The following is a 21,831-nucleotide window of genomic DNA, read 5'->3' on the forward strand; positions in this document are numbered from 1 at the left end:
GGTTTAGTGGAATGTAGTCAAGTGTAGTTTTTGTCCAACAAATGATCAAGGTTAGCAATTGATAATTACACAAATAAATTAAATAAAAGTCCAGCCAGTTTGTAGCATGTTCAACAAATCAAATTAGATTAAGATTAGGTAGATTGGTTGACATATAGTGCAAGCACATTAGAGATTAAAATTAACTAAATAACGCCTTCTGTTGGTGGACTTAATCTTTTTCTTGTGAACAAAAAGGACCTCACTGGATTTGAATCTTTAGATCTTAAATTTTGCTCTTTAGTAGTGCATGTTCTTTTGATGTCATTATTTTGGTGTTACATTTGTGATAAATTTATCCTACTTGATTTTACTGGGTCTTTGGGCATTCATGACCTAAGAGTCCCAACCATGGTGACCATGGGATGAAGTCACTCCTTTTCTATTTGTTCTTTTTACGGTTTTAATTTTGGTTTTATTTTATTTTAATGCTATTGGGACTGCTAATTAAAGAGTGTAGAAATGCGAAATAAAGAGACACCTAACATAATTGAGTCTACTGAAATCACCCACCTCTCTCTTTTGCATATAAAAAAAAAAATCAAACGCAGTAGAAGGAAGGCCAACAACTAGCTTGGCTAGAACAATTAGGGAACAATAAACTTGATTAAAAATCACATGATTATCCAAGAGCCCGTGATGGTGATGAGAATAATAGCCTAAAACATAATCAAACTTGCCCTTGTGGGTACTGGGTCTACATACAAGAACAAGTTTGTTTGAATGGTAATTGGTATTGAATGAAAAAGTTCAAACAAATTCAGCTATATATAAAGGACTGTGATTTCTACATGGCAAGTAGATGATACTTATGTGGGCAAGAAAAGGAATCCAATATACATTTATTTGCACAATGCTTATATATCAACAAGCTTTTCAGTTGGTCTTGGGGATGTAACATCATTTTGGCAAAACAATACAATACCAAGGGACTTACTGTTGGACTATGTGACCATAAATCGCATAGTTCAGCTTCATCCACGAAAAGGGCCCGTTCGTGGATGTATATGGATCGTTTTACAAAATTGGTTTTTAAATCTAAAGTCCATCTTTATCTAAAACTTTGGTCCACCGAGATTCTCTCCCATTTGGCGCAACTGCTCACCGAGATTGAGGAAATCCAAGTGAGTAACAATCCAATAAAATGGCATAGCTCGGCATACAGATGGATACAATTCATAAAAGATCTCTCTTGAAGCAAACCACAAAGCTAATTCAACATCGCCTCTTCTCTTTTTCCCTTTTTCGCTATTTCTTCTTTGTGACTTGTGCAGACTGTTTTAGAGTTCTTGCCATCTTCATACGCCAACAGTGGTATCAGAGCGCCAGGTTTAGGTCCTCAACCACAATTAGCATATGATCCGACCTGAAGCAAACAAACCCATCGTCGGCTTCTGCACTTCAGTGACTAAATACCTGCACTTGGATTAGCGAATACAGATGAGTCCTTTTTTTTTTTGGTTAAAAGAAAAAATCTTGAACTGTGTGTGTGAATCGACACACCTATGCTTTATTTATCCCTACACATTATTCTGTGAAGACCTCGACATACTGAGGTCAACAATCTGTTCCAACATACAAATAAAATCTGTTTGCTTCATTTAAAAAAAAATAAAATAAGCATGTTAGTATGCGTTTACTTTCCTCCCTACAATCTCAGTTAAGTTACAAAAGTATCACAATAAACAGAAGGAAAATACAAATATATATATAGAGAGAGAGATTGTTATACTGTCGCTAGAAGATGCTCAAGCCAACGCTGATTTTTCCAGTGTCACCCTAAAACCAGTGCCTCTTCTTTGGCAAAGGTTTTTTCCTCAACCTATTCTTTGTACCTCCCTTACAAATCAACATCTGAGACCGGCTGGAAGACAACCACCGACATACACATCACCGACTGAGCTTTAACCTGAAAAATAAAAAAAAGGAACAGGAAAACTCATCGAAAAAACATAATGTCAGACCCTAAAAACCCAGAAAACCTCAAACGGGCGGAAAACGAGTTTTTTTCTGAAGGTGTCTGAAGTTGGGTTTCTTCTCTAGGTGTAGCCTGCGACAAGATCTGCAAACCCAAACTATCTGCAGACCGAGGTGTCACCGGGAATGACCAGAAAAGACTCCGGCAACTCTATCATCCTGAAGAAAATCGAGAGAGGAGAGAGAGAAAGCAAAGAAAAATAAGACCGAAACCCTTGAGAAGGGTATTTATACCCCGACCTAGTAAAAGGTTTGTCTTACCCCTGAACCTTTAGGTCATTTTCAAAAAATGGGTTAAGTTTTAAAAACTTTTAACCTGCCACCTTTTTCTTTTTCAAAATTTCTAAAAGCAGCTTGCGTAAGTTGAAATTTCATTAACAATTTTATTTTTTACAAAATTTGCTTCAAGGTACCCAGGTCTTTCTGAAAATTATAGAAAGAGGTTTATTCCTTAAAAACACCCATTTTTCTTCTAAATCTCTAAAAAGGGTGCATTCTTTGTTCCATTTTTTTAAGGTTCTGAGTTTGTGGATTAACTCATTCTTTTTCCTTTGTTTCTTTTTGTCTGATTGCTAAACTTGTCTAAAAATTAATAGTTTTAAGAAAATGGTCAGTCGAGTATGTACATCTGGACTAGCCAAAACTGACAAGTTGAATGAAATAAACTTTGCTATTTAGAAAAGGTGTATCCCCTTAGCCCTTATCTTAGAAGGACTAGAGTATGTCCTAAATGCCCTTGTTTCTAAGCCTGAAGAACTACCAACAAAAGATGAAAAAGATAAATATGAAAAAATTTTGAAGGATGATTTAATGGTTAGGACAGTCATGCTTATAACCTACAAGGATGATGGCCTAATTAGGGTTTTTAAAGACTTCACCTCATCAAAAAAGATGATGGAGGCAATTGCTGCAAAATATGATACAACATCCAAAGTCCACATCCAGTTATTGTTAAAGCAATATAACTCATATAGAATGAAAGAAAGTGAAAGTGTAGTGGACCATGTTAATAAGATGTTAGTCATGGCTAAAGACCTAGCCATAGCTGGAAACATCATTTCAGACCGTATGCAAGTATCCACTATCTTGAACAACCTACCACCCTCTTGGAAGTTGGTAACTACATCCCTCTGGTTAAACTCCAAAAATCTTAACCTAACCAAGTTGCCCATGCAGTTAGCCATAGAACAAGAACATATGAACAAAGAGAAAAAGTCTGAGATGTTGATTGCTCAAGATACACCCACCAATAGCCGAGTACCTTTTAAAACCAACAACTTTAAGAAAAAAGTTAATGACAAGTTCAACAAAGGACAGGGCTCAGTTTTTCGCAAACCACAAAGGAACAACGACTCCCAAGTCAAGTGCTTCAAGTGTGGCAAATTAGGTCACATCCAGAGGAATTGCAAGACCAAGTTCTCAAACAACAAGAATTATGGAAACAATAACAGATATAACAATGACAACCATAAGAAAAATGACAACAAAGAGGTTGTTTGTGTTGTTTTGGAGTGTCACTTTGTGAATGAAGAGCTTTTAGGGTGGTGGGTAGACTCAGGAGCTACACGTCACATAGCCAAGACCACTGATGAAGCTATGGATCTGAAAGGGCTGAAACCTGGTGAATATAAAGTCTATATGAGAAATAACTCCTATTGCGATGTGCTAGGAGTTGGATCCTATAGATTGAACATTAGTGGAACAAGTGTCTTGTTTAATGATGTTTTGTATGTACCTTCAACGAGAATGAATCTAGTGTCCGTGCCAGCCCTCACTAGGAAAGGGTTTGAGGTTAGGTTTGTTCCTGCCAAAGTTACTGTGGGTAAACATGGTAGAGTTTTGTTTGAGGGCAAGTATGTAAAAGAACACAACATGTTCAAATTATGTAACAATAAAGAAACTCTTTCTGTCTATATTGATTGTGTCTTTAGTGTTGATATAAATATATAGCATAAAAGACTAGGTCACATAAGTATTAAAAAGATGAAAAAATGGCCCAACAAGGTATTATTCATGTTTTTGATGAGTCTCACTTTGAAAAATGTGAGTCTTGTATATATGAAAAGATGGCAAGAAAACCCTTTCCATCTAATGTTGTGCGAGCTAATGAACTATTAGAAATAATATATACAGACATTTGTGGACCATTTAGGGTCCAAACTCACAGTGATATGTTATACTATATAACATTCATTGATGATTTCTTGAGGTATCGATACTTGTATCTTATCAGACAAAAATCTGAAGCTCTCAAGAAATTTAAAATATATAAAAGTGAAGTTGAAAGACAACTTAAAAGAAACCTAAAGAAAATAAAATCAAATAGAGGCGGTGAATACACCTCTAATGAATTTTGTGAGTTCTGTAAAGATCTTGACATTGACAGACAAAGAACCATGCCAAGAACACTTCAACAAAATGGTGTTGTAGAAAGCTGTAACAAAACACTCTTGAACATGGTCAGATCCATGTTGGTAGGTGCACAGTTACCCAAAGTATTTTGGAGAGAAGCTGTGAGTACAACTATGTATACAATGAACTGTGTGCCCTGCAAAGCTATCCCAACTACACCCTATGAAAGTTGGACTGATATGAAACCAGAGTTAGCCTATCTCAAAAGGTGGGGATCTGTAGCACATGCTAAGATTCTAGATCCTACTATGGATAAACTGGATAATAGATCTGCTAGATGCATTTTTATTGGCTATTCTAAATGATCAAAAGGCTATAGGTTATATCATCAAAGATTGGGACTGATCGAGAGCAGAGATATAGAGTTCCTTGTTTTACTAGATGATGATGAGCGGTTAGGCAATGAACCAATTGCAGAACAGTTTGATAATGAACTAATTATGGAACAGTTAGACAATAAACCAACTTATTTTGATCCCTCTACTTCTCAAAGATTGAGTGGTCATAAAAAGTCCAGAGCTCTTCCATCCTATTTGGATGATTATTATGTATATTTGTCTGAGGAGCTATGCTACTCTGTAGACCTGAATGAAATGACCGATAACTTGACATATTCTGATGCAATAAAATCATATGAAGCATTATAATGGAAGAAAGCCATGGATAAAGAAATCCAATTTATTGAAAAAAATAAGATCTGTGAATTGACCGATCTTCCTGAAGGAAGAAAACTTGTTGGATGCAAGTGGGTTCTAAAGAAAAAATACAAATCTGATGAAACCATGGAAAAATTTAAGGCTAGACTGGTGGCTAAGGGTTTGTCTCAAAATGAGGGAATCGATTACACTGAAACCTATATACCAGTAGCTAAGTTTGCATCCATACGGATAATGTTATCCATAACTGCTTTCTTCGATCTTGATGTATGGCAGATGGATGTAAAAACTGCCTTCTTGAATGGTGACTTAAAAGAAACCATTTATATGGTTCAACCAAAGGGAAATGTCACAAATAGTGACAAAGTATACAAGTTAAAAAAAATCTTGTACAGACTTAAACAATCACCAAGACAATGATATTTGGCTTTTCATAAAGCAATAACCAAGATGACATATTGTTGATCAGGAATGATAATGAAATGATAGTCAACTCAAAAAGTTGGTTGCATACTAACTTTGAAATGAAAGATATGGGTGAAGCCTCATATATTCTAGGCATTAAAATTACTCCAAACAGATAATCAAGAATTCTCAGCTTGAGTCAAGAAAGATATATTGACTATATCTTAAAGAAATATAGAATGCATGACTCAAAACCCATTGGTACTCTTGTCACCAAAGGAGTGAATCTGAGTAAAAGTGACTGCTTAGGAGAAGGCCAACAAAGATTGGACGTGCCATATACGCAAGCTATTGGAAACTTAGTGTATCTTATATTGTGTACAAGACCTGATATAAGCTTTATTGTTGGTCTTGTGAGTCGATACCAAAGTAATCCTGGTTGGCCTCACTGGCAAGCAGTAAATAGAATATTTTGATATTTGAAATGCTCTAAGGGATTACAGTTGAGTTTTCAGTCCGACAAACTTGATTTGATTGGATATTCTGATGCAGACTTTGCTGGTTGCAAAGATGACAACAAGTCCACCTCTGGCTATATTTTCTTATTTAGAAGAAGTGCAATAGCCTAGTCATGTAAAAAGCAAGGTTGTGGGCCTTACATACTCAGAAAGCTAAGTATATTGCATGTAATGCAACCACAACTTTTGCAGTATGAATCAGTAGATTCATAAGTGATTTAAAGTTAAATTTAGAAGTTGAACATGTATAATTATTCTGCGATAATCAGGCTGCCATTTCCTTATTGAAAAGTGGAGCCGATAGTTCAAAGAACAAGCATATAATGATAAAATACTATTACATACATGACATGATTGAGCGAAATGATATAATTGTTGATTATGATAGTTGATCATCTTACAAAAGAAATTCATGAGGATCTATTTACAAAGCATGTTGCTCATATGAGTTTAAGATATTTGTGATTACGATGAAAATCCTTAAAAGGAAAAACCATAATCTTTAGAGGGAAGTCCACAGAAGTAAGAGCAAGCCTAGCAGTTTTATTCTCAAGTGAGAGTTGTTGGACTATGTGGCCATAAATCGCATAGTTCAACTTCATCCACGAAAAGGGCCCGTTTGTGGATGTATATGGACCGTTTTACAAAACTGGTTTTTAAATCTAAAGTCCATCTTTATCTAAAACTTTGGTCCACCGATATTCGATCCCATTTGATGCAACTGTTCGCTGAGATTGAGGAAATCCAAGAGAGTAACAATCCTATAAAATGGCATAGCTCGGCATACAGATGGATACAATTCATAAAATATCTCTTTTGAAGCAAACCTCAAAGCCAATTATTTAACATAATTTTTTTCTGAGGATCAGGCCTTGCATGCTAATTATGGATCCACATGAGACAGGTCAAGTATATCAAATTTTATGTGAAATAAATAAATCACGTCAAACCAGACCTGGTTCAAAACCTATTTCTTTACCTGATTCTGATCCAGATTAAATCTGACATTATTTAGTTTGGGTTCCCTGGATTCAGTCATTGATTATCTAAACAATAATATGGTTCAAAAACTGGTCAAAGATCTGAACCATTTGCACTCCTAGTTGTCCAACCCTTATTAACTCCTATCTAAAAGAGGAGCTAAGAAGGCAAGAGAATGAAATAAAAGAGGCGGGATTGAAGCTCAACTACCATCAACTCATGAAAGATAGCACCATTGGGACTTTGATTTGAACCTCGAGATCAACTTAATAATTTCTATCTTTATTTGAACTATAGAATGCCACATATGCAGCCTTTTTTTTTTTGAGTAATGCTACGTGCTCCCCTGGCGCACCTACTCCCACATACTAGAAATCATAGTTGCAGATTCTATTTTCTCGATAAGTCTTTATGTATGTACTCAACATAGTTATTTGATAGGAATCATGCTTTGGATTATGTTTTTTTATATAAAATATATGATTTTTTAAGTTATGAAATTTTGATACATTTGTGAGCCATTGATTTTTAATGTTATAAAAAAATGTACATGTATGCTATAATCCAAAACTTGTTTTTTACTAAATAATGCTCATAAGTCATATCTATGTGGACTGGTCAACAAAAAAAAGTTCAGAAAATTTAAAAATCTAAAGCTTCTATTAGGTGGGAGTTGATGCTCAGGGAGCACCCTATCATTACTCTTTTTTTACAACTTAATTGACCGTCCATTGGATTTTATAAAGTTATTTTTTTTATAATATAAAATAAAAATCCCATCTCAGCTGGCCTCTGCTAAATTTCCAGGTAAAGTAGCTTTAACATGTTCTGATTTTCCAACTCCACTTGTTTATGTAGTTGGATCCGGTAGGAGCTCACTAATCCGAATCAGTTAGCAGTTGGTATCCGATCCGCACCCGTAACACTAACCTCCTCAATGATTTCATTGCCGCATTACATACAACCGTCTATCTCAAGATGGACGGTCCAGATTCGCTATATCTCTGGACGAGTCAGACCAAGGTACACCCATCGGAAGCCGAAGATTGTCGTGTTCCTCGTTAGTGCACACTGTCGGGCGAGACGTGCCAACGACTCAATTCTCCGACATAAACTCTATCTCTCTCTCTCTCAATTTGCAAGGTTTGAGGTTCGAACAATCCGGCTGATGGCGACTATCGGCAGCAAGGCTCGTAGTGCAAAGCTGGTTTGCTTTTACCATATTCTCGTTTATGGTTTTTTCTGCATGAAATTTTTGGTTCTGTGTGTTCTTGAGATTGGTCGATTTTAATGGTTTTTTTTCGGGTTGTTTTTCTCGAATTACAGATGGGGTTTGATTTTTTCTTGGTATTTTTTTGTGGGTTTTCTTTAAGTTTTTCATTCGATTGGTTAATTGGGTGTGGTGGGTGATCGATTTTTTGTTATTCAATCCAAAGTTTGTTTTACGATGTTCTCCTCTGTTTGGTTTTCTTTTTATTTTGATTTATCTTCTTTGATTTGTGAATTTGGTTGGGGATATTTCTTTATGATATTGGTCGGGCATGTTGTTCTTTTTGGTAGTGGATGTGTTTTCCCTGATAATCGTGATCATATTTTTAACACCTAATTTCCGTTTAAGGTTGAAGATTATGAATTTTTGGTGGGTTCAATCCTTTCTGTTTGGGGTATTTGGTTCTTAATTGAGTTCAATCACGGTTTCATCATATAGGTTCTTCTCGGTGATGTTGCTGCCGGAAAATCTAGTCTTGTTTTGCGGTTCGTGAAAGGCCAGTTTCTTGAATTCCAGGTCTGTTCGTTGTACTTTGCAAGATTGCGGCATTTGATCTTGTTTGTTTTCTAATGATATTTTGATTGAAGTTTTTCTTTTGTTTTTCGTGCATTTTAAGGAATCGACAATTGGTGCTGCTTTTTTCTCTCAAACATTAGCTGTGAATGATACAACTGTGAAATTTGAGATTTGGGATACTGCCGGGCAAGAACGGTACCATAGCTTGGCTCCAATGTATTACAGAGGAGCAGCAGCAGCAATAGTTGTTTATGACATAACAAATCCGGTTAGTGGAAAATTGTCTCTAATCTTCTGTGTTGACAATGTTACAACAATCAAATATATTGAAATATGAATGCTCACATTGCTGTGTGTTTGCGAATGTCATATACCTTTTAATTTCAAGCTCAGTTGCCAATTTTTGGTCTTTGAAATTAATGGGTGATTCAGGTTAACGAAAAAATGGGTAGTTCTCTATTTGGAACTGCTATGCTTGTATACAAATTTTTCGTCAAAATTTTAGATGGTTTCAGAATCAACACCTAGATTTTTTCTTTTGAAAAAAGGGAAAATTTATTCAATTAATATAAGAAGATATAAGATGACAGGAACTCATCCAACACAGTAAAACTGATAAATGGTTAGTTATGGTCATTCCCAGTTCTTGTTGCCCAAATCCTTGGTAGGTCAGGATCCAGTCGCTTCTCTTACACAGCTATGAGAATCTGGTTCCAATAAAGACATCTGCCATGCTTATATGGTTGCATGATTGTATCCAATCATATAACCTTCTGTTATAGGATGTTCTACTTTTATAACCCCCCTTCTATGTTCTCTGACATGCATGCATACTTGAGTTTGCTTCTTGTATCTTGGTGCTTTGTTCCATAGATTGTTGGCAGTGCAGCATTGACCATATCATAGAGATTATGTATGTGAAGTTTTATATGCCTGGCAAGGAAACTTCTAGCAACATCTATATCACATGGATATGGATGCACTGGTATGTGGTACAATATGGATATGGTTGGATTCAGTAACATGTATGTGAATATCTGGCCAGACTGGCCTTGTCGAAACAGGTGGTAGCCCACCTGTTCATGAAGGCACCCTTGGCACCAAACACAGGGTCAAATTTAGACCCCAATAACCAGAAAACCCTATTCTCTTGAACAGCACCATTCCAGCTTCCAATTTTTCCGAAACTGGTAGGATGGACTAAAGCCTTCTAGCCAGTCCAATGTCAGATGATACTGGAAAAGGCATGGAGGAATTGAAGCTTGGTCATGCTTGCATCATGTAATTTCCAAATTCTTTGTAGCTGATGCATGGTCTTTTAAAGACATTGCTTTAGGAGGTCGCAACTAACAATGTCTTCTATTGCCCTATAAGCTGTTATTCGAATTTTAATAATTGAAAAATTCAAGATAAAAAAGTATCTGTTCTGATGGGTCCTTTTCCTATATGTATGAACTAGTAGTCTCAAAAATAATTTCTGAAAAAAAAGTCTCAAAAATATCAAAGTATCCATCAAAAGAATCCTACTGCTGGAAGCTGTGTAAAACATCATATTGTCAAAAAAAGAAAAAAAGGTTAGGGAATGTACATAGAAAATAATGAGCAAAATTTTTTGAACTTGGAGGGTTCAAAGAAGCCTTTTTGGTGTTGGGTTTTAGTGTGTCTAATACTAGTTTGTCATTTTCTTCCAAATTTATTTTGGAAGAAAAGGATATGGTTGTAGAAGTTATTGTAGTCTTTCTCAATTCCCATGTCAAATAAGTGCAGGAGTTGAATATGATACCTGGATTGATAAAATTGCATTAGCTTAGCTAAGAGAGCCTCAACTTCAAAGACTACCTGGTGCTTCCCAAGCTCTGATTGAAAGGAAATAGTGATTTGGTGAACAAAGATTATAAATGGCATGTTTTTTTATTCTGTATAGAATTCCTAAGCAAATAATGATCTTTATTTCCCCTGTAAGCTGCATTTTTTTATGTCAAAAAAGTATCAAGTGATCTACAAATCTGGAAGAACCACTCAATGATAACTGATTGCATAGCCAAATATGAAAAGAAAAAGTGGCACCATTCTTATGAACTGACACAAAACAGAGTTGTACCTATGTGGCTATACAGCTATGAATTTGAGGTATCTATTCTGACAAGGCATTTGTTTATCTAAAAAACTGGATGTTCAACAATAAAATAAGCTCTTTAGTTTCACACCTATGATGTAGTTACCCCTAGCAATGTGATTTTGATTACCCTCCCTTTATGTATAATATATTTGTAATTATACATTTATTTTGAAGACATACTTTAGTGATGTGCTATGCACTTAGTCGCTGGATATGTTTTGTCCAAGTTTGTGAGCAAGTGCAACTAAGCATGGTGTAAAGAGATGGCTAATATTTATTCAAGTGAAATCTTGGCTTAAATAGTAAAAGTTTCCATTAATGTCCAAGTCAAGGGGTTGATCTTGTCAATTATAAGCTCAATGAACTTTCCCTATTAAGTCCCTATCGTGACATTCTGTACAAGTTCGTTCTGGTTATACCATTACTCCAGGTCAAATGATTGGGAGGAAGGTCGTTCAAAGACTTTGAGTTGACTCAGTCAAGACTTGTTGATTTAGCTTAAGTTGGATGAAGGATATCTGTATCTATTCATCATTTGTGTTTATGCCATTCTTGAAAATCTTCTCTCTATGTATGTGTGTGCACTCATGTTTATACTATTTTGACAGTATGCATGTGTGAAGATAAGCTGGACACTTGTATTGCACTGAATCTTTATTGTTTCCCTGTAAGTTGTTTAACTAGTTACTTGGGTATAACATTCTAAATATGAGCAATTCATTTAGGGTGTTTGCCAAATTTTGTGCATAAAGATGCTCATAAAAGAGAGAAGTGTATCAGGTGCAAGAAACATAGAAGTGTAGCCATGTTGGGGAGAAAGATGAAAAAACTTGGCCACATGCAACAATGTCTGTTGTGGGTGAATTAGGATTTCCAAGTTTGGATGGTCGATATCATGTTCACGCACTTCCATGGTGCTCATGTAATAAAATCCCTAGACTTAATATTGTTGGATATTGCAGTATTCCAAACCAATCACAACTATGGTCACGCTCAAAACAAATCTTTTGTTCCCTTTTATGCCTTTGGATTAATGATGACCATAGGTATGCCAGGCTGGGCCTGTTCAGCCAGATCTTCAATCCCAAAAGTGTTTTCTTCGAGTAACAAATTGAAAGAAAAAAAAACTAAAGTAGCTAGGGTTACCAACCTAAATGGTTTTTATTTTAAAAATAAAGTGGCATGCATTGGGAAGTTTCCTCATGAAAGCAAGAGAAGGATGACACAGGTAGGGCTGGACAATGGGCGGCCCAGCCCAGCCCAGCCCAGCCCTTTTAGTGGATGGGTTTGACTGGGATGGGTCTAGTCAAGCGTGAACCAACCAGGTCGGGCCCAGGTCTAATACAAAACCCACAGTCCGCCCGTTAGGCCCATGGGCCTAATTCGGACCGGGTCGGGCTGGGTTGCAAGCGATCGTATATCCACAACATTTCTCATTGCTTTCCTTGAATTCATAAGTTCTTTTAGCAAAATTTTTAAAATTCAAAAGGAGATGGGATCTATTTTCTTAATAACATACTTGACTCAATTTGAACACACACACACACACACATATATATATATATATATATATATAAAGACCATGGGTAGCCCGCAGGCTTGCCCGACCTGTGATTTTGTTGGGTTGGGTTTAAGCCCGGTTCGGGCCTTCTTCCAAAAACTAGGCCCAAGCCCAACCCATTCGGGCCGGGCCATGGGCCACCCGCTGGCCGCCTGGCCGTTTGTCCAGCCCTAGACACAGGTAGTAGTCAGAATAAGGGGACTTTTCATGATCTGTAGATGGACGTCATAGTCTTGATTCTGAATATCTATAGGCATTTTGTTTGATGGTGGGTTTCTTGTGTTCAAAGCTTGAAATATGTTTTAGGAACACCAAAAAGTAGGAAATTTCTCTGTTTCACATGAAAAGTGTCTCATCAATCCATTATGATAACAACCTGTACTTAGATGTAAATCACCTTCAAACTAAATTGACTTTTTGGTATAACAATCACATCATTGAAGCAAGATGTGGCTACAGTTCCATGCATTTTCCGTCTGCACTATTTAAAGAATAGTTGTGTTGTATTTGTAAGAAAAATAAGTACTAAAATGGTGGTTGTTTGCATCTTGCGGTTAACTTTTGGAGTGCCATGACAGTTTTTATTCATTTACACATTGTTTCTTTGTCATCAACATCATTCTTGGCACACATTTTCCTCTCAGGACAGATCCCAGTGTCCCTTGATAACTGGCCTTTCTCCATTTGCTGCTTCATCTATATTTGTACCCACTAAAGGTGATTTCTTGCATTAATTTTGTATCTGATATTTGCTTAATATTCTTAGTTGAAGTTTTCCAAGATTTTGTTTGAAGACACCTAGAAAACACACTTGAGAATGTCCTGGTATTGCCAAGCAGCATTTAGAAGATAGAATACTATGCTATACACTGTAGTTTAACGTTTCACCCTTTATGCGTGCATCATGTGCATGTGATATAAGCAATCGTTTCAAAATGGCTCGCTGTGGACGAGTTCCAATTTATGTTTGCTTGTGCTATGCCCAAATTTGCATTCTGATGCTTGCAGGGGTGGAGTCTTCAAGGGCTACCCCAACTTCAATACTATGACATTGGAAGTCAACTTTTCAGTTATTAATTTGCTGGCAGTTGGGTTCCTAGCATCAAGAACTCTGAGGTGTTGCTCCATTTCTAGAAATGTCAAACTCACTGTTAAATTGGTTGACTTTTAGTATTTACTCCAGATGGGCAGTCATACAACATATCCAACATGTAAAAGTACAAATATGTGTGCACTCCAATATACAGAATGTTAAAAGTATGAGAATTGCAATGCTTTTGGAATGCACTTTTGAAGTAATTTTAAAGATGTCAATAAAAGTGGTTTCAGTTTGTGCTGATTAATCTTCATGCGTGTATTTGTATGCATGTGCATACGTCTAATGAGCATGTTTATTTGTGTATTTTTAGTTGAATAAGTGGTTGTGCTTTATTTTTATCTGTTGTGATATGGAAGATTCTCTATTGATTATGCAGGTTTCATTTGCTCGAGCAAAGAAGTGGGTTCAAGAGCTTCAGGTTCAAGGTAGGCTCTTATAACACTTTTTATTCTGTAATTTGATCATTTTCTGTTATTTGTTTTTTTAGTCTGGATTATTTTATTATCATTTGTCTAAAGGCGGTGCACCGCTAGGTAAGGATACATCGTGGTGGAATGAAGATGTCAAATTAGCTATTAAGGTTAAAAGAGAGTGTTATAAAAATCTAAGAGTCGTGATAATGAGAATTTGGGGAAGTATATGATAGCAAAGAAGGAAGCTAAAAAAATAGTTCGAAACGCGAGGGATAAGGTATATAAGGAGGTTTATGACAAGTTGGATACCAAAGAGGGCGAGAAGAATATTTATATGCTTGCAAAGATGAGAGATAGGAAATCGAGGGATCTGGGTATGGTTAGATGTATCAAAGATGAAACGCAAAGGGTTTTAGTTAAAGACGAGGAGATTAAGGAGAGATGGAAAGATTATTTTGATAAGCTATTTAATGAAAGTCATGCTCAGGATCTTGGAGACTTCTCCATTCATTTTCATGAGATGAATCGTAACTTCATGCGCAAGATTCAAAAGAAAGAAATTGCAGAGACTTTGAAGAAAATGAAATCAAGAAGGGCAGTTGGCCCAGATGGTATACCTATCGAGACTTGAAAATGCTTGGGAGAGAAAGGTTTAGAATGGTTGACAAATCTTTTTAACAAGATTTGGCGGACAAATAAGATGCCTAATGAGTGGAGGAAGAGTACTTTGGTGCCTCTATATAAGAATAAGGGTGATATACAAGATTGCACAAACTATCGTGGTATAAAACTCATGAGTCATACTATGAAACTTTGGGAGAGGGTGATTGAGTCTAGGTTGAGGAGGGTTGTCATGATATCGGAGAATCAATTTGGTTTTATGTCTGGAAGATCAACTATGGAAGCTATACATCTTCTTAGACAACTTATTCAGAGAAATAGAGAGAGGAGCAAAGATTTGCAGATGGTTTTTATTGATTTGGAGAAGGCATACGATAGAGTACCTAGGGACGCTCTTTGGTGGACAATGATGAAGAAAGGTGTTTCTCTCAAGTACATTAGTATAATTAAAGATATGTATGAAGGAGTAGTAACCAATGTTCGCACTTGTGCAGGGGTGACAACCAATTTTCCTATAACGGTTGGGTTACATCAAGGATCTACTTTAAGCCCTTTCCTATTTGCTATAGTGATGGATGAGCTTACGAGATCAATTCAAGAAAATGTGTCGTGGAGTATGTTCTTTGCTGATGATATTATTTTGATTGATGAGTCTAGAGCTAGGGTTAATGCTAAGTTAGAATTATGGAGAGAGACATTGGAAGCAAGAGGTTTTAAGTTGAGTAAGAGTAAGACAGAATACATGGAATGTCGGTTTAGTAAGCAACGAAGTAGTGATGGGAGTGTAGTGAAGCTTGGTGAACAAGAAATACCGGTGGATGATTGTTTCAAATATTTGGGATCTATCATTCAAAAGTATGGAGAAATTGATGGAGATGTAAATCATAGGATAAAGGTTGGGTGAATGAAATGAAAAAGTGCAACTGGAGTGTTGTGTGATCGTACAATGCCATTGCAGTTGAAGGGAAAGTTTTATAGGATGACTATTAGGCCCGCTTTACTATATGGTACATAATGTTGGGCTGCCAAGAGATATCATATTTAAAAAATGAGTGTAGCTGAGATGCGTATGCTGAGATGGATGTGTGAAAATACAATAAAAGATAAGATTCGGAATGAGAAGATACGAAAGAAGGTAGACGTTGCACCCATTGAAAATAAGATGAGAGAGAATCATTTACGGTGGTTTGGACATATTCGGCGAAGGCCTAATGATGCTCCAGTTAGAAGGATGGAGAAATGAGAAAATATATTAGTTAAAAGAGGTCGGGGTAGGCCTAGGAAGACATGGATGGAGGTGATAGGAAATGATATGAATGCTTTGAACCTCACTGAGGACATGGCATTGGATAGAAATGATTGGAGGAGAAGGATTCATGTGGAAGACCCAGAATGATTTTCTTTTTTGGTTCATATCGCCAACCCCAATTGTTTTGGGATGAAGGCGTAGTTGTTGTTGTATTATTCTATTATCATCTGAATTTTTATTTTTCTTCCATCTTCTATCAAATTGTCAGTAATTCATACATTTTATCTCTGGTATTTGCGGTCTAATTCTGAATTGATAATCCACAAATTTTCTTATACTTCTGATCATTTTTACCTTTTCCGTTGGAAAGGTAACCCAGGTATGGTGGTGGCACTTGCTGGAAATAAAGTTGATCTGATAGAACAGAGGAAGGTGACAGCAGAGGTAAGGTTTTTTGAGGTTGCTTGGCTAGTGCTGCTTTCTTTTTCCAATTTCCTCTATTCTGTATCCATCTTTTCCTCAACTTTGATGGGTCAAAGGTGACTGCATGAACTCTTAAACATGATACTTGTAAAAATGAATGTTGCACGATCATTTGGCTTAGCGTTGCATAATCTATGTTGCTAAAGATATTACACATTCCATATGCTTGTAATGGGAAGAGAACGTTTGAATTGGTCCACTAAACTTTGTTAAACGCACGGATCCTTATTGTCGATCTCTACCATACATTCCTCACAAAAGAACATGGGCATGCAAGCCTGTCCATGCCTATGTTATATCAGTGGCTTACGTTCTTTGATGATTGTGACAGTGACCATCTAAGTTTGTATTTCACTAAATGTGGTCTTAAAATCTGAATGCTGTCATTTGTTTCACTTAAACATATGAATCACTCGAATGAGTCCTTTGCATTCAATCCACTTTTACCATTAGTGATTGGCATTTTTATTTCATATAGTTTCTTTTGAATACTAAGTGATTTCTCCTATCTGCACATTGATATAGATTTACTATTTCAGGAAGCCCAAGCATATGCTCGAGAGAGTGGACTTTTCTTCATAGAAACATCTGCAAAGACTGCCATAAATGTGAATGAGATATTCTATGAAATTGGTAATTACTTTTAATCTTTTTTTTTGGAGCCCCTCCTCCCTCCCCCCAAATCACCATCCACACATTGTTCAGGCCCTTGTTGGCCCCCCTGCCCACCTGGGAATACACCGAGCTTTGATCTTGAAGCAAGGGACACACACCTTGTGGGTTTTGAACTCATAACATCCCGTCAACTTAGTGACATTCAGAAGCTGTCCCCACCAGATGAGTGGAGCCCTTACAAAAACTTGAATGAATTTAAAAGCATGGAGTTCCTTAAGAAAAAAGTACATGGAACAAGTATATCAGTTGGTTTCCATTCCAACTATTGTTTTCTTCTTTGATGCAGCAAAGAGGCTACCAAGTTTCCAACCCATGCAGAACCCCGGGATGGTTCTTGTGGATGGACCGGCAGATAGAGCAACTAGCGGAACATGCTGCTCCTAGCAAATGTGCAGACTTCACGTCTGAAGATCAGATTTCTACGTTGTTTCATATCTGTAAATGGAAGGGAAGCGCTGTCTCGCATCTTATGTTGGTAAAATTTGTTTACTGAAACAATGTAAAACGAGTATTTAACTGTCCTGTTTTGATCAATAGATTGCCTTCTTAAAACAGGGTGTATAATGTGGTATCCAAAATGGGCTCGTTCCTGACCAAAATACTATCCTGCCTAAAATAAAACTCTGTATTCATCCAGAGTATTTTGGTCAGTTTGATAAAGGAGTAGTTTTGTGGTTGATAAAGGACTATCCTTTTGGTCATTTCCCTATTGTATATTTGTTCTTGTATGGAAAACTGCATGCCCATCTTAAAAGTCATGGTTGTTGATTTCAACTGCCCTGTGAACAAATGCATCTCCCACCGTGGGAATCAGTGGTCTTAGATCACAAGATGCCATAACAAACAAGCATGCAACCAATTTTCAAAGTGGTGCAGCACTGGATCATTCATGGCTTTCTTGCCGCTCATGGTTAGAAGTGAAGAACAAATGTCCATCTTATTTTCAAGATTGAAAATATGGGATTTCGAAGCTAGTATTGACTGGATTGGAACTCATTTTGATTATCTTTTTCACCTTCTTGAGCGTAAGCTGCAGTCCATGCCGACAAGGTATGAAGTGAGACTGATCTTTTAATAAAGCAAGAGAAAGTCATGTCTTTTAGGGGGCGTTCATTTCAGTGTATTTCATATGAAAAAGGCCCTCTTTCATACCGATTTCCCACAGGCAACAAAATGAACGGTACCATGGAAAACATGGGTGGATCCACGAGTTGCACACAAACAGCTTTTTCATATGAAAATGCAGTCTTACCGCCCCCATGTGAAAGCTTTTTCTGATGGTGAGCATTTTGAATGAAAGCACGTTCCCACTGGCCGCTGGTGGACGTGTAACAAACTCCCCCTTAAGGTTTGTGAAGCGTGAGGACTGTGCCTTGAAGACTGGGATATATATTCTTTATGCGTAATCTCCAGTTTCAAGTGTTTGACAATCAGCAAGGCAACTCACGGAACTTTGTTAGCGATTAGTTGAGAGGAAAAATGTGATTTGGGAGGGGCATTCTATTGCTGCAGTGCATAAAGAAATGCTTTTATTATTATTTTGGTTTTTCTTTTCTTTGTTTCTGCATGATGGTTGTGAACAAGAAATAAGAAATATGTCAGCTACATTTAAATGCAAAAGCGAGGAAACTTTGCAGACAAAAATAGTCTCATTTGCTTGATGTAATTACTGAGAGAGAACCGGTAGATCAATCTATGATCAAAGCTGATCACAAACTCAACACTCGACATTTAAGATGTATTTGCTTTGGCCATACGCTGGATAAGAAATCACCGCTGAGAATCCAAAAGTTGTGATTGTTGTCCACAAGGTCAGTGTTATGACGAACTTTCACAGGATTCAAGGGAGAAGCTTTCTCAAGTGAGAATCACAAACACAACTTGCACTTTCTCATATCACTAACTTTAGAAAGAGTTGTGATTGTCATGTTTGCATTGTCCTGTGAACCTTTTGAGCTATCTATTATTCTTGATTGCAATCATGGAAGAATCACAAGCTACACGAACATGGAAAGGTGTAGCTTGTGATTCTGAAATCTCAATTGTGAAAGTTACCTTTTAACCTACCTGTGGCCAGCAATCACAGGCTGAGAAATCACAGTTTTAACCAAAACATGTGCACTTAATTTGCAATCACAGGAAGCTGAGAAAATCCAAAAATCACAAGGTGTTGCAAATGTACCTCTATTGTGTCTTGTGAGAATGCTGTCTACAAGTACTTGCAATCCAACTCAATTACAAAGCAATGCCCAAAACCCAAACACAAGCTAGTCCATCTCTTTGGAGGTGTGAATATATGAGAGAGAGAGAGAGAGAGAGAGAGGAAACAGGATTTCTAACATAGCCACAGAAAGAGTCAACAGAGTTGAACCCAAAGAGAACAAAAGCAGAACAACAGAAACAAGCAAGAGCAAAACAAACAAAAAACAAGCCGTTCACGTAGGAGCCGCAAAACAAAAAGTGTCCTGAGGGAACGGAGCACCAGCAGGAGGAAACGTAAGATCGGGAAGATGAATACGCAAAATCGCGTAAACATCCACTAGAATTTTTTGCGCAAGAAGATCAATGTGAACCGGAGATTCCCCAAAAACGGCATCGTTGTGCGCCATCCAAACGAACCACCAAGTGGTAAACAACCACGACCTCCAGATTAACCGTCACCGCTTACTGCGCTGAAGGAAGACCAGACCCAAGAGAGAGAGAGAGAGAGAGAGAGAGAGAGAGAGAGAGAGAGAGTTTTTCACTTACATTTCAAACGAGCTCATAACTGAGTGGAACTGATTGTTCTACATGTGGCTCGTTTCATTTATTAGCTCCAGTTTCCCCAATAAGATTGGGAATCCAAATTCCCATGTTTAACTAGGTACTTTGCATGCACCATGTGGTGGTTGGTGAGGGTGTTGAGATGAAGGCACTGGATCAAACCCCACTGATGCACGGTGTGCCCTTAGCTTTCAGAGATGGGCGACGTAAGGCAGGGTGGTCGTAGGGTCTCACCCAGGGTTTTCCTTTCTTGGGCGAGGGTTTCTTGTCATAAAAAAAAAAAACAAGGTACGTTGCATGCTTGGGTGAAAAACATGTTCAGATGTTGGCACAAATTACGGCCTTCTGCCAAACTCTAGAACTCTAGAAATGAAGAGAGTACAAGACAGAAATTACTGTTTATGTCATGGAGACGTCATTTAAACATATACACATTTGTATGTCTTTGTTTATTTATTTATCATAAACAAATATAAACGTGATTTATCTAAGCCCGACCATATGTATGGGCCATTAAATATCTAGTAAATTATAAAAATGTTTCAATACATGGTGTATTTTTATATATATTAAAATATCCAAAAATATTTATAAACTGATTATAAAATTAAAAATCCATGCCTGCTGTCCCATTTTTCAAAATTTTTACAAACTCTGTGCCTAGTGACAGATCGTACCCGCATATTTTTTGACACATATTATTTCTTTTTTAGTTTTATTAATTGGGGCGTGTAATCCAATGAGTGAGTTGCTTAGATGACGAAGTAAATTTTGGAGATCAACACATCAAGTAATTGTTAATTAGAGTATAGAGCTGCATCTATCAGCCGAGAGAAGCCCTGTCCATGAGTCGGGTATGACTAGGGGTGTCAACAGGTCGGGTTTGGTTCTGGCCAAAGTGGAACCAGACTTGGGTATGGTATCGGGTCTGGACCTGGGTTTAATCGGGTCTAATATAAATAATACCCAGACCCAATAAGAACTACACCAACCAGACCCGGACCATACCCCATAAAATAATATTTTTTATAATTTTTACATTGATAAATTGTGGGTCTTAATCGGAACTCAGGTCGGGCCTGGTCTGGTATAAATTTTACAAACTATACCGGGGTCCATGTATTAATCAGACCTTTGGGTCTAAACCCGGGTATTAATCAGGTTTTCTTATTTGTCACTATACCCGGATCCTATAGGGCTTGGTCCGGGTAAACCAGTTGACACCCCTATGTATGACTCACTTCTGAATTGAATTGCATTTTAATGGACCATGATTTGGGCATAATGAAATATGCGGGTAGGGGTGGCAACGGGTCAGGTTAGGTTCAGATCCAGGTAAGACCTTACCCAGATCTGATTTGTGATGCTGGTATTGGGTTCGGATGCAGTCCAATCAGACTCAGAATAAGAGAAACCATACCCAGATCCTATAAGGATTACATGAACCACACCCGGACCATACTCAGTAAAATAATATTTTTTATATTTTTTACATTGAAAATTTGTATCTTAGTCGAAACTTGGGTAGGCTAGGGTCCAGCATGAAATTTCACAAACCATACCCGGCTCCATATATTAATCAGACCTTTGAATCTGACCGGACCTCCTTGTTAATTAATCACCAAACCTAGACCCTATAGAGTTTGGTACGGGTGGGTCCCGGTCAAACCCAACCCATTGACACCCCTAGGTATGGGCATGGGTAATCATGTTTTTTCATAAAAAAAAAACAATCAAACTTGATTTTATGAGCCTTAAATTTATAAAAATTAAGCTATTGATCTTACCATGCGTTGACTGGATCAGTACCGACTACACGTTGACTGGATCATAAAATGGATAAAATGAGTTTAGCCAAGCCAAAACCCAGATGATTCGAGGTATGACATGAGTACCGGAGGCTATGTTACAAAGATTATGAGTGATTCACTTTTGGGTCAGCCCATACAATCCAAGTAATATATGGATCCGAGTCTGGTGATGAAATTTCAAACCAAACCTGTTCTGATTAAGATTCGTGATTTTCCAACATAAAAGTATTTAAAGAAAAGAATTTCATAGGGCATGGTTTACA

The 21,831-nt window shown here is 37.2% G+C and overlaps 1 protein-coding gene and 1 long non-coding RNA gene across 2 annotated transcripts; one reads left to right on the forward strand and one right to left on the reverse strand.

The window, feature by feature from the left end:
• Positions 1-1,025: 1,025 nt before the first annotated feature.
• LOC149834499 (uncharacterized) lies at positions 1,026-2,180 on the reverse strand. Its single transcript, XR_016432539.1, has 3 exons — positions 1,772-2,180; positions 1,543-1,634; positions 1,026-1,455 (listed from the first exon to the last, which is right to left on the reverse strand). It is a non-coding gene; the product is annotated as an uncharacterized LOC149834499 (long non-coding RNA).
• Positions 2,181-8,053: 5,873 nt separating this feature from the next.
• LOC149834500 (ras-related protein RABF2b-like) lies at positions 8,054-17,729 on the forward strand. The gene is made up of 7 exons (XM_090010157.1): positions 8,054-8,195; positions 8,697-8,774; positions 8,875-9,042; positions 13,930-13,978; positions 16,207-16,280; positions 16,859-16,952; positions 17,281-17,729. The coding sequence occupies exons 1-7, from the start codon at positions 8,157-8,159 to the stop codon at positions 17,376-17,378; spliced, it is 600 nt and encodes a 199-aa protein (XP_089866283.1). The 5' UTR covers positions 8,054-8,156; the 3' UTR covers positions 17,379-17,729.
• The last annotated feature ends 4,102 nt before the right edge of the window (positions 17,730-21,831 follow it).

Source organism: Nuphar pumila, chromosome 6 (assembly GCF_984573655.1).
Source record: "Nuphar pumila chromosome 6, dmNupPumi1.hap1.1, whole genome shotgun sequence".
NCBI classification, from domain to species: Eukaryota; Viridiplantae; Streptophyta; class Magnoliopsida; order Nymphaeales; family Nymphaeaceae; genus Nuphar; species Nuphar pumila.

Coding starts and splice junctions, on each gene's coding strand:
- LOC149834500 (XM_090010157.1), top strand. CDS start 8,157: ATGGCGACTATCGGCAGCAAGGCTCGTAGTGCAAAGCTG. Junction 9,043..13,929: donor TTTATGACATAACAAATCCG/GTTAGTGGAAAA, acceptor TTGATTATGCAG/GTTTCATTTGCTCGAGCAAA. Junction 13,979..16,206: donor TCAAGAGCTTCAGGTTCAAG/GTAGGCTCTTAT, acceptor TCCGTTGGAAAG/GTAACCCAGGTATGGTGGTG.